The 13,231-nt window shown below is 37.7% G+C and overlaps 2 protein-coding genes across 2 annotated transcripts in view; one reads left to right on the top strand and one right to left on the bottom strand.

Moving 5' to 3' along the window:
- Positions 1-110: 110 nt before the first annotated feature.
- LOC136178501 (polycystin-1-like protein 2) lies at positions 111-11,253 on the top strand. The gene is made up of 23 exons (XM_065952385.1): positions 111-580; positions 962-1,069; positions 1,267-1,292; positions 1,383-1,416; positions 1,513-1,553; positions 1,664-1,726; positions 1,820-1,978; positions 2,082-2,188; positions 2,296-2,419; positions 2,498-2,620; positions 3,576-3,795; positions 3,920-4,101; positions 4,180-4,410; positions 4,653-4,754; positions 5,562-5,740; positions 6,521-6,667; positions 6,758-6,960; positions 7,500-7,687; positions 7,902-8,034; positions 8,344-8,539; positions 8,675-8,897; positions 9,018-9,102; positions 10,105-11,253. Exons 1-23 carry the CDS (start codon positions 253-255, stop codon positions 10,149-10,151), a joined length of 3,249 nt encoding a protein of 1,082 aa, XP_065808457.1. The 5' UTR covers positions 111-252; the 3' UTR covers positions 10,152-11,253.
- An 899-nt stretch (positions 11,254-12,152) lies between these two features.
- Positions 12,153-13,231, bottom strand: part of ist1 (IST1 factor associated with ESCRT-III) — a gene marked incomplete in the record, with an annotated part of 5,390 nt that continues 4,311 nt past the window's right edge. The window contains 1 exon segment of the mRNA XM_065952868.1: positions 12,153-13,231.

A 13,231-nucleotide genomic window follows, 5' to 3' on the forward strand; every position in this document is an offset into this window, starting at 1 on the left:
CCTTTGTGTTAGTCAGGAGCAGAGCCAAGTTAAGTTTGTTTGTTCTTAGTGATGCCAGGAGACTCCTCCACTTTGCATCTTGTTTGAGTGTCTGCAGTGATTTTCCTAATCCATTGACAACTTATGCAGAGTTTTTCTGGAGAAAGTAAACTCATTTTCATGTGACTGACGGAAGTGACCTTGGTATCATTTGCTGTTTCTGCCAAGGCTCTTACAGCACTATGCGCTCTAGCCCTGTGCAAAACAATAACCATGGACTTGTTTCTCCGAACCTCTGTCTTTTTGTTGATTTCAATTGGATTTCTATCTTTGTCCGGAAAGTCTGAGGCCTGTCCAGGGAATGGCTTCCCTGCCCTGTGTGAATTTGTCTTCAGAAATGTCTGCTTTGACTTTGTTGGGGGATCCAACACTTGGTCAAAGGCGAAGAGCAGCTGTGAACACCGAGGTGGAGAACTCCTTCAGATGCTGAACAAGCCCAACAAAATCTTCCTAAAGAACATCCAGAGCAAGAGAAACTTCAGCAGCTTTACCTTTTGGTTGGGAAAGGGGGTCCAAGGGAAGGCCCTGAAACCAATCATTAGTAAGTAATATTTCCCCGCAAAAAAAAAAACTTCTGTACAAGTTGTATGTTAATCCGACCTTCTTAATGGATAACTGTAGTTGTTTAAGCTTAAAATGCCTTTGTTCATTAAATATGTTTGGCTTCTAGGTTATTTAAAAGCCATTTAAAAGCCTTACATTGGGGCCTGAGAATCCTAACTGATGGCCAAATGTCCCTATTTTTAAAACTAAAAAGTTACAAATAGTCATTAAAATTATATCCTGAATTGATGTTCATGCTGAATGTCTTAAATTTTACTTTGTCTTGTTTAGGTTGAGGGTAATGTATCTGTTGTACTAAGCAATGTCCCAAATACAACCTTCCTTATGTGGTGAGTGTGTGTTTGTTCTCTCATAACAGAAAATGTGAACGTTTCAAAGGACAACTGCACATACATGAAGCTGAATCCTCTTGAGCTCATCGGAACATCTGACTGCAACCAGAGACGAGGCTTCCTCTGCACCCACAGTATGCGATAACCACTTCTTAAACGCTGCTTCAACTCTGTCCTTCCTTTGATATCTATCTTTCATTTCTGTCTTCCTCTACTTCCCTCATCTTTTGGATTCAGCACAACTGCAAGAATTAATATATAAGAAATTGTCTTTTTTTTCCTGGACTGCAATTTGTTGCCTGCTAACTGTATTTTTTTTCTTGTTCCTAAGCTTTTGGGACTAAAATTAACAAAAAGGTAAGAGTTACATTTCATGGTCAGTAAGAAGCCATACAAACATTTCGACTGAATTGTCATACATGTTGTGTTTTTCTTGTTTTTTAACAGAAGATGATAGCATCCACCTATCCAAACAGATCTCGTAAGTTAGATTTGAACATTTTGTTTCTCATGTTTTCCATCATCAATGAAATAAAATAAAATAATCAAAACAAACTGAAACACATTTTGCTTTCAGGGCTCAAGAGGAATATTGCAAACATTAACGATATTCTCAAGGTAAGAGCTACCTCATAAAGTTAGCCTACAGACTGTTTGACCCATGAAATGAGTTGTCTTTTTGTTAATTGTAACTCCAAGTTCCCAAGTTCTGTTTTATTCTGAGACAGGATGTTGATGCAGAGCTTTATCGGATGGAAACAACTGCAGGGGAGCCGAAAGACGATACAAGGGTAGGGATCCTGACTATGGAGTGCTGGCGTAAAGTATTACGTTTTTTGTTTGTATTGATACATCAAAGGCTTTCTGATTTTTCTCCTCCACAGGAACAATTCATCAAGACTTTGTTGGAAGTCACAAAACAACTGACAGCAGAGTTTGCTTTGAAAAACAGGGATACCGTCACTCGCATTATCAAATGTAGTACTGGCATCCTCCTCCTCGCAATTAAAAAATGTGACGTCGAGTCGAACCCAAACCCCACGGTGAGGTCAAATGAATGTTACTGTGACATATTCATCTTACACATTTTGTCGCCATTATAGTTGCTACTGATGAATGAGGCTGCATTTTGTTTCCCCCCTACAGGCTTTGTTTGAGGAAGTCTTTGAGATCATTCGTACTATCTCTTTACTTTTGGGTGAGGAAAAAGAAATTATCCTCAAGCACACAACAGGCACCCTCTATCAGAACAGGTTGGTGTTCTCTGTCAGAGTATCGCTCATATGATACATTACTTTTATCATAAAAACAATATGGCAGTATTTGTATAACATTTCTATTTCTATTTCCATTTCCCAAGTAACCCACCTATTGACCTCGGTAATGCAGTGATAGGTTCAGAGGCTGAAGGCGAGTTTGTCAAATTCCCTTCATTTTCAGCAATGGAGACTCAGCTCGACGGGTTCAGCTCCATCACCACTCAGGTCTGTGTGTGTTACCGGCAAAAATTTTGAATGCATCTTTGTTGTCATCCTTATTAACAATGGTCTTCTCCTTCCCAGTTGACAACATTCTCAAATAATCCTCATCCGTCAGATGACAACATCACAGGATCTGTCTTCAACATTTTAATCAATGATGGAACCTCAGCCATAACACTGGCAAACCTCACAGAGAAAATTGAGGTATAGATAACCAGAGAATTGACTATTGTGTAATAAAACTGCAAAAAGATAAAAAAAAAAAACCAAAAAACACTAGTGTGCACATATCCAAGAAAGTTGCATACAGGTGCAGAAAAATAAAGTATAAACTGCAGAAAAAAGAGAAAGGTCCGCCCACTGTTCAGCTCTCAATGAGCCAATTTATTAAGGGTAACGTTTAGATCCAAAGGATCTTCTTCAGGCAGAAAGGGACAATTGTTATAATTTCATAGCTCCCAGAGTGATCAACAACTGAAAAGATAATGGGTAACAATCTGATGGGACATTTGGTCATATTCAAAGGTTATTCAACAACTTTAATATCTCATAGGCTATCATCAGATCACCGCCAACATAAGGTCTAACCAATAACTAGCTAAAATAACCATTAGCTAAGAGTCAACATATTTCACTAGTGTTGTATAACACTATCAGATATGTTAGCAATCAAACACTTCCTTGCTAACGGTAATTTTAGACAAGAAGTTGCTGAATGCTTACAATTAGCACACTTTCTTTAAACATAGAAGCTTTAGAAACCCTGTTTTATAGATACTCAGTACAATTGTTTATAAAGCACTTTTAAAACAGGGATACAAAGTGCTTGACAAAATGAAGCTAACAAGCTAAAAAAACTGGAGAATTTGTTGCTGCTGTGTTTTCTATCATTGTTACTCAAACTCAAACATTTTAAAACTGTATTTTTTACATTTAATGTATTAATAGATTAACATGTTGTATAACAAATAATAATGGCAACAAATATATTGAAGTCAAGCTCTGTCAAATGTCCTTTTTTGAAATATAATTAACAAAGACACTTTTGAGATCCTCTTATGCAGCATTAATTGAGCTTTTTTTTTGCTCACATTCTAAACAGACGTTTTCGAGTTGGATTTTAATAGTTCTAATATATTGCTTTGTCTGTTATCACTAGATATTTTTGCCTCGTCCCAATGCTGGAGCACAGACGAATTTCACTGTTGAGTTAGAGAAAAACAGCAAAGCGCTGACTTCATTCAACATCACAGACCCGTATATGACTGTCTTCCTTACTGTGGAGCCGAATGCTAATGTTTCATTGGTTCTTATGCTGGCTCATGGGTCACCTCCTAATGACACATCCTCTGGAAACAAAACTATCTTGAGCCTAGCAGGTAACTGTAACATGCATGAATTGATTGAATGGTACATACAATCACCACTGATTTCTGTCTTTTTTAATCTCTCTACTCTAGTACAGAAAAGAAAGTGTGACTGATAAAATTGTTGTTGCAACAGGAGGCTATCGCTGGATGATAACACCAGAGATGTTTAAGCAAACACCTGGAGAATGGTATGCTGACGCCAGACTCTACAACTCCACTTGGGAGCCAGGCATTACACTGAAGATATCTTCTTTTATGAGCAAGTGCTTGTACTGGGACACAAACAAGAAGAAGTGGAGCACTGATGGCTGCCAGGTGAGTTTTGACCCTGCATGTACAGAACCTGAAGTAAAAGTGACATAAAAATAAATCGATTTGCTCTCTTTGTCTCAGGTGGGAGAGAAAAGCAGTCCAAACCGAACACAGTGTCTGTGTAACCACCTCACTCTCTTTGGGAGCTCCTTCTTTGTGATGCCAAACCATGTGGACATTTCTCGCACGGCAGAGCTATTTGCCACCGTGACCTCAAACTATGTGGTGCTGGCCCTGCTGTGTGCTTTCTTTGGGCTCTACCTGATCACTCTGCTGTGGGCCTGCTATGCAGACCGCAGGGCAAGCTCCAGGGTCAGTCTCTCAGATTTTCACAAATGATCCATTTAAGTGTACATTTTCCCACACTGATCGCACCTTTAGCATTTAAGAACAGTTTATGAAATACAATAATAATCAGGCCATAAAATCATCTAAATTTAGCCATGATGTTCTACCTTCATAATAATGTTTTTTCCCATGTTGCATTGCAGTGCATAAATAAGGTTATTGCTGTCAGCAGTTTCACCACAAATGTTTGTGTTTTGAACTATTAGAGGAAGATGACTCTGCTGGAGGACAATCACCCAGGAGCTCTGTACAATTACCTGATCAGTGTCCATACAGGCAACCGGAAGAATGCTGGGACTACAGCCAATGTGAGTATTCATAAAAAACACTTGCTCATATATCTTATATATATATATATATATATATATAAGAACCATAAACAATATTTAAGCCTGTTTACAACAAACTCATATTTACCCATTGTTCCTACCTTGACTCGAGGATTCAGTTCAAGTGACAATAGCAATTTAGTTGTTGCTGAAATGTATAATGTTGAAAGCAAATAGTATTCTTTTATCTTCTCTAATGGACAGCAATATCTTCTCGGATAATATTTTACATCTGGCAACATCTTGATAAGCAGCATTCATAACAGACAGGTTAGCAATGTTAACAGGCTGTCATTACATTATGAATCTCTGCAAAGTTAATTTGAAGGGCAGAGATGATAAAACTTAAGACATATGTTTCAATACTTGTATTGACTAACTTTTGTTAGCAGAGAAACTTTTTTTATTTAACTACACTTTTATGAATAAAGTTGTTTTTAAAAAAGTATTGGATGTAAGAAATGTCCACCAACACTTTAATGCATCTTAATTGCAGACAGCCATTTACTATGATAATTACTCTATAGAGAAGCAATAGCTTGGCATGAATACGTTGAAAACCTTTTACAGAAGATCAAGAAATTGTTTTGATGAAACACATCTGGAAGGACAGAAGAATAAATAGCCTTATCAGTCTACATCCACCGTGTGGTTTAGAAAATGATTGGCAGCTAGGTCAAGTACACACCGTTTGTAGAAATAGTGCTAAACTAATAGCAGTGTGGTTCTTCACACTGTAACAGATGTGGGAACCCTGTTTCATCAGTACAATGTGCTGTCCTGTAGGTGACAGTGAAGCTGATTGGCTCAGAGGGGGAGAGTGACACACACAACCTCATAGATCCTGACAAGCCAGTGTTTGAGAGAGGAGCCGTCGATATTTTCCTGTTGGCCACAGCTTTTCCAATCGGCGAACTGCGAAACATCAGACTGCAGCACAACAACTCTGGAGGTCACCCATCATGGTACTATAGAATCTGAAAATGAGCACACATCAGTGACGTAGCATGTAGAGATAAAGACAGTTTCATCTTTCAGAGACAGTATACTGAAATGCTAATTTTCTGAACCTATCTGAGACAGCTCACTGAAAATATAAAAAAACAAAAGAAACCTGTATGAATGAATATTACCTGCAGATTTTTTATTTTAAAATGTTGTAACTTGAAGTGACACCTGGTGATTTGATTTATATGCCTCGATTGATTCAGCTCTTGGAGGCTTCCTTGAGCTGTATACAGGTACAATTATTGAAAGTTAGCTGGCTCATTTGCAGTGACACTTTGAATGTCATGCCTGTCATCTCATTTAGCACTTCCTTGTTATCACTTCTTATGACAGGCCACCCTGAGAATACGGTTCAAATGGATACACACAGGCATTGATGGAGAATGTGAATGAATGACACAAAACTCTGTGGGCAATATACAATCCTGTAATGTAGTACTCAGTAAAATGGCCAATGAAGCAACAGAGGTTGATGATATCTGTACTCATAATACAGCAAATACATCTTTTTGTTTTACACCATCATGCTAATTTTCTAACCTTGATTTAGGCTGCAGGCAGGTAATCTATGCAGTGAAAAGAGATCCCAAAGTAAAACACACATCATCAATAGTGTTGATCATTTTAGGTTCTCAGTTTGCAGTGCTGTCAAGAATGTTAGCATTTCCCATTTAAAATGTTCATAATGGTAAATAATTATGATCTCTGTTGTTTTATGAATTCTCCTTTATAAAAAGGTACATAAACAAGGTGACCATACAAGACCTGCAAACGCGACAAGTGTGGCACTTCTTTTGTTGTTGCTGGCTGAGTGCTGACCGTGGAGACGGCATGACCAAGAAAACTTTCAATGCTGCAAAGAGCAACGAGATTGCCAGCTTCAGGTCAGAGTTTAAACACTATGCCAGTGCAGCTCTCCAGAATGCATGTTAATAAACATTGTCAAATTTTGGGATTTGTTTTATCTCTGTCAGGAATATTTTCCAGAGCAGAACATCGACTGGCTTTAGGGATGAGCACATTTGGGTGTCCATAGTGGATCCTCCCTCTCGTAGTCCGTTCACACGTGCCCAGAGAGTCTCCTGCTGCATGAGCCTGCTCCTCTGCACCATGGCCATTAACATCGCCTTCTGGAACATTCCCGTAAATGAAAACTCACCAGTGCTCTTCTCTTTAGGTGAATTACATCTTTAGTCTTTCATTTTTTTAACTGTTCCTTAATCATCTTAAGAGTTAATTTTAAAAGTGCACACCATTCATTACATAGTTGTTTGCTAATAGTTGTGTAATAGATTCAATATTTACTGTCTTTAAGAGCTTACAAAGCACACTAAATTAATAATTTTAAAATATGTTTTAGCTTAAAATATGTAGCAGCAAAGACACGTCAGGCTGCGTTAATAATTTCTTGAAATGCTTTTTCTTTCTGCATTGCATTGAACCCCCACATTTGAAATAATTATGGTATTACCCCTTCTTAGAAGTAACACATCCAGTTGGACAGAAAACTCTGATATACTGCAGTTGAACATGTAACTTTGTCTTCAGCTTTATGATGTAGAGTAAACAGTGAAGTCCCTTTTTTGAGCTTTAATGAGGAGAGCCTTAAAAGCATTGTGCAACAATATCTGTGATGTGATTATCCTGCCTAGGCCTGGTTTCATTTTAGCTTGCATCACTGACGCTGGGTCCTTGCTTATATAATGTTCTCTCCAGGATCAATGAAGATTACCTGGCAGGAGATCATGGTCGGGGTACAGAGTGCTCTTCTCATGTTCCCAATCAACATCCTCATCATCACCATCTTCAGAAGCATCAAACCTCGCATAGTTTCAAAGTCTAAAAAAGACGACCCTGAGGGGGTCTTGAGACCTCCTGCTGTAACCTTACCCAATATTCTGAAGGTGACTCTAAAAATATAAAACCTTTCTGGATGTGACACTCTTAAAGTGCGTTATTTATCTAATTTTCCAGTTTATGTTGCAGTAGCTATAAACAGTGATCGTGGCTTTGACTTTAGCTGACCTATAAGGTATTGTATGTAATCTTACTTCTTCCCTGTGCATGAGTTAAAACTGTATACATTAACCCTTTGTAATATTTCTCAATCCTTCGTAGGAAACACAGGAGGTGATTTCTTGGTTGAGCAAAAGTCCAAGAAACAAGATGCCAGAGGTTGGCATACTGGAGAGCAGCGCTGACCTCTACCCTGCCTTAGAAAAAGTGCATGAATTCATTCAACATATGCAAGGTTGTGTTTTGAAATATAGCACCTGATTAAGTCTTGTAAAATAGCTCTAGCCAATTAAAAGAGTAACACAAGTTCTCCACTGCCTCCTCTGTCTAATCCAAAATTAGGAATATAAACTAAAACATTATCCCACAAAATTAGCCTGGCAATAGTGTGTGATTTATTATTATTATTCAAATAATAATAATAATCATCATTTTTATTATTATTAGTAGTAGTCTATCAATCTATCTTTAAAACTAATCCAATTTAGTGTGCTTCTCAGAGAGATGGTTATAATTTTGGGGGATTTTTGTCACCCAATCACAGGGGAGAGTGAGAGCAGCCCCCACTGGGTGTACTGCAGCAAGTTCCTGCTCGCTGGTCTCAGTCATCTCACCATGAGCTTGGAGAAACTGGATGCAAATAACTTCATGATTGTTGACCACTACAAGCAGACCCTCAACATGGCCATCCTGCTGGTGCGCAAGGCGGAAATGGTTTTAACCAGCCACCTGACATACTGGTCAGCAAACACACACACACACACACACACACACACACACACACACACACACACAGCATACACACTATCTGTGTAGAGTAGAAAAGTCATCGTTTTACATCGTACATATTCTTTTCTACCCTGTCCTTCACGCAGCCCACCTACCATAATTAGGACGAAGACGAAGAGTACAGGAGGCTGCTGGCTGCCCTGGTGGTGTGTGTTCCTGGGCTGGTTCCTGTTGCTCTCCATCAGTGGAGTTTCCACCTTCTTCACCCTGTTGTACGGCTTTCAGTACGGCAGAGCAAAGTCCATCAAATGGGTCATGTCTCTTGGCCTCTCCCTGTTCCAGAGCATCTTCATACTGCAGCCTCTGAAGGTCTTAAAACAATCGTCTTTTTAGTCACACATGCACAGATGATTTGCTTACTGCAGAATGATGCATACAAATGTGTGGGTCAGCTTAACCAGAGAATTTCTTTGGGTTCTGTTTTCACAGGTGATAGGCATTGCTGTGTTGTTTGCCCTGCTGCTGAAACCCGTAGCTGTGGAGGAATCTGAAGAAATAGAGCAAGTGCTTTCAGGTGAGTAAAACATTTTGCCTCCGACCCTTTAAAATGACAAGTTTGGGCTGTGGAGTCTCCTGTAATTATAAAGTGTCATCACTGTGTTCATGAATGTCATGTCATGCTCATTGTGAATTATGTTTCATGCATTGTAAGAATTTAACAACTCATTTTCTTTGTCTTTATTATCTTGTTAGTACTGAAATGTAACCAGAGTGTTAGCTTAACATCTCCATTATTTTCATCTTTCTTTTTATATCGAACCTTAAAGCTGGTATAATTCATTGTTTTTTAACAATGGATACAATATTGCTGTATTGGAGAAAATAAATGACATCTTCTGCAGTTTCCTGCACTTCTAACGAGCATTATAAACTCTCTGACAGTTCATTGTTTTGGAGCTGTTTACATAAAAAGCACTAAAAACATACTTTGATTGCTCACATGTAAGCATGTAGCAGCTAACTAGCCAGACATTCCCCTTCTTGAGGTTTTAGAAATACTCAAGAAAAGATAAAAATGAGATCAGAAACATTCAGTCTTCTGGATGCATAAATATGCTCACTGCTAACTTTCACAATAAAAGCCCAAATGGTTTGTTTATATGGTGTTCTTAGCTTGTTTCTTCATCCCATTTTTAATTAATAAAGAATTAGACTGTGACCCCATAGTATATAATAAACTAGTTTCAAGTCTTTCAGAATAATTGGCGGAGAGAGCAAGTTTTTTTTTAAACAGTCACTTAATATAATCTACACAAAAGTTGTGAGGTCCAAACTCCCTTATCATAACTCATAAAGCAGACAGAGGTATTCCTTTCATTTGGTTTCAGGTTGACTGCAGAGAGCTCTTACATAAGGATGCACTTGAACAGCAGAACTATTTTGCTTTGACAACTTCAAACTAGTGACCCTTTTAGTTTTCTATTTCTTTCTCCTGACAGTAACAGTGTATTCCTCCTTCATTTAAAGTGAAGTAAAGTACTGTGAGTCTTACCGCACTGTGTTCTCCATTTAACAGCGCAACAAGACAAGTGTAAAAGCTACTCTGGCAGAGCCACACTGTGAAGAGAGTACATTTAGCCGGGTATGCCGTCTTCTCCAATGAACACAGCTGCCACCCACGGCACCATGGCTTTTTAAACACTCTTTTGCACTTATTGGACGTCACATAACTACGTAAAAAGTTCTGTTGTTTTGAATGTGTGCAGAGGAAAGTTTTCTGAAACTTTAGAATTACTCAATAATAATTCAATGACTTAGCTTGTAAAGTGTTGCTTTTTTAAGTCATTTTACTTTCCATGATGATGCATGTGTTTATGTAGAAAAACTCTGGTGTATGGTTTTGAACGGCATTAGTTGAATCCATTTACAGCTTCAAGAAGCATCAGTAGGTTTAGATGTCAAAATCTGTACGCACGTTCATGGTTGTTTTGAGTAATACAATTTGTCCTGAATCCAATATAAGCAAATTAAGTTATAGAGTATAAGCTCTGCAAAAAATATTGGATGTATCTACAGACATACTTTAAAAAGAATCATGTGTACAGTATATAAACATTTATTTTTAATTACTTTGTTTGTCTACTTAACTTATTTGGGGTTTTACTGGAGCATTAATTGAAATCATTCCTGTTTTAGCATAGCATCGATCATACCTATATCACTAATGTCAGCACAATTATTTAAAGTCAGCAACTCAACATTTGAAGGCTAAGCAACTGCCACAGTCTTTCCATGTTGCTAATTGTCAGAGTGACAATAAATACCAACATGGACCTCCACTTTCCCAGAGTTAGAAGGTGCATTTATGTAACTGCAGATATGTCAGCTGATTACTTATTGATCACTTTTTCCATTTCATCTCCTTCAATGTAATCCAGGCAGAAGGTACATGTCATAACTGCTCATCACATGTCTGGGTCCGTATGATTCAGTGTGTCCTCCTTATAAATGTTTTATGTGGGTGACCTGCAGGTAACTATACACTGAAGCTGTGCTTCTGGGTTTGGGAAAACATTCAGGTCTGAAAATCCTTATAAATGCTTTTTTTGGTAGACCTTCAGTGCTTTTATTTAATCAAAATCATCAGATGTACTCATTGATTTCACGATTGATACTATTTGTATTGTAAGTTTGAACTTTAATAAATTGATAACTATTCAAATCCTGATGTTGTTAATCTATCTGTCAAAATGAATTGTGAACCGAGTTGCCAAAACTTTTTAAATTCTGAAGAAACATTGGCATGCCAGGCCAACACCTCTGAGACATTATGATATGTTACCATAGAGAAATCCCCACATAACAGATAATGGGTAAAAAGTTCAATCACTAATAAAAGAAGTGAAACATAAACCTAAATGTGTCATAGACAAGAAGTCAGATGAATGCTGGACATAAATTCCATTGCTTTGTCACAATGGCAAAATATTTGGACACTTGATGGAATGATCTCTCTTCTCTTTCTGGTTGTCTTTAACTCTTTATTTACATCCCTTTGTAGCTGTTTCTCGTGAAGTCATTTTACTTCTGTGGGTAATCGGTGTCTCAATGTGTATATTTTATATTTTTGTCATCACGTGTGTCTATTTTCTGTTTGATTCATTCTCTTTTGCGGTTGTCTCTATTGACTCGTTTTGGTCATAATGACTTTCTTTGAGATATAGTTTTTTTCTGAATTTTTCTCTCCCAAAACAAATGTCATGACAACTTAAGAAGAGGCTCTGGTCAAGAGGCCCATAACCCATTTTTGCCCTCTCAAAAAAACCGTTGAAACCATGTATATCATTATGTATGTGTACGAATATGATGCAGAACAGTAAAGATAGAATTATAATAATCATCTAAAAATGTGAAAGAAATACTCTTATATTAAAAATACCTTTAATAGCACACAATCTGCTTCATCTTTACGTAAAACATTTTTTGTTGGTTTGTTCTGTGACTTTCTCCTTTAGCGTTGATTCTTTCTCATTATGCTGAGGACCCCTGCTGGTCATCAGGTGAAACAGCAGCACTGTAAAGCAGATAAGTGTTAAGGACATTAAGAGCCTTACACGTTTCCAGTTCCATATAATCTTTTATTAAATTGTTTAGTATACAGTGGAAAAAAGGTGTCTATTGCAACAAGACAACAATTTGTATCTTGAAGATTAGCATGAAAGAACAGTCCAACATAGAAAAGACACATTGAGCAGATCACACCGTTCTGTAGTGTTAATAACCACATCTTCACTTTCTCAAACTCCTAAAAAAAAAAACAATCATGGATTAACTATGTCCATCACCCAGTCGGAGAGCTTTTCAGAGTGTTTCCCAGACATTGCTGAATCATCTTGTTAAAGTCCTCAGCTCATTTGCCATGTTACAGGATCATGTTACACCCAGACAGAAACAAACCCTTCACTCCCATTTTCTCCACAAGAAATGGAAAATATCTTCTATTGCCAATACAATGTTTTCTATCATCCAATCTGCAATTTCCAACACAAAGCAGTTTAAGAAAATTGTTTATGGCCAAAGTAAATAAAGCAAAGTTTGTTCATGTACCCAGTCTTGGGGATAACAAACACATAATTCTACGGACTGGCAAGGCCTCTGATGAGAGATGGTAACTAAGGCAAATGCAGTGGTGAACATACAGTATAAGACAAATGCACACAGGGTAACAGAGGACATACATTTACATCGAATCACTCAAATTGAGCTTAGCTCTGCACACATTTTGCGTGTTATTTTAGTACTTCAATGAAAAGACAGTGCAGGTATTTGTTCAAACTGATAAACCAAAGGGCAACAAAAAAAACTTTATTTTGAGATATGGTGTATTAAACAGAATTGCCTAATATTGTACAATACCCTACTTCCAAAGGCTTTTTGCTGACCAATTCAATCATTCATGTAAATAGGTCTATCTATATTTTTTAGCATTATATTACAGATTTCCATATACTGTTTCATCACTAAAAATCAGTGCCTCACGACTCCTGTGACAGGTTTGATGTGTCATCGTTAACTCTTCCTGAAGGGCTCATATACCTCTGACAACTGATAATAAATAAATCTTGTGACTTAACGCATCGTTTCCACAGTGACAAAACGGCATGACTGGGTGGACACTGGATATATGGCTTCTATCTCTATGG

The sequence above is a fragment of the Labrus bergylta genome, chromosome 3, assembly GCF_963930695.1.
Source record: "Labrus bergylta chromosome 3, fLabBer1.1, whole genome shotgun sequence".
Classification (NCBI taxonomy): domain Eukaryota; kingdom Metazoa; phylum Chordata; class Actinopteri; order Labriformes; family Labridae; genus Labrus; species Labrus bergylta.

Bases quoted from the DNA above. Each gene is read 5' to 3' on its own strand.
- LOC136178501 (XM_065952385.1), top strand. From the start codon at position 253: ATGGACTTGTTTCTCCGAACCTCTGTCTTTTTGTTGATTTCAATTGGA. The intron at 3,796-3,919 runs GTAACTGTAACA...TTGTTGCAACAG, and splicing joins AACTATCTTGAGCCTAGCAG to GAGGCTATCGCTGGATGATA. The intron at 6,961-7,499 runs GTGAATTACATC...TGTTCTCTCCAG, and splicing joins ACCAGTGCTCTTCTCTTTAG to GATCAATGAAGATTACCTGG.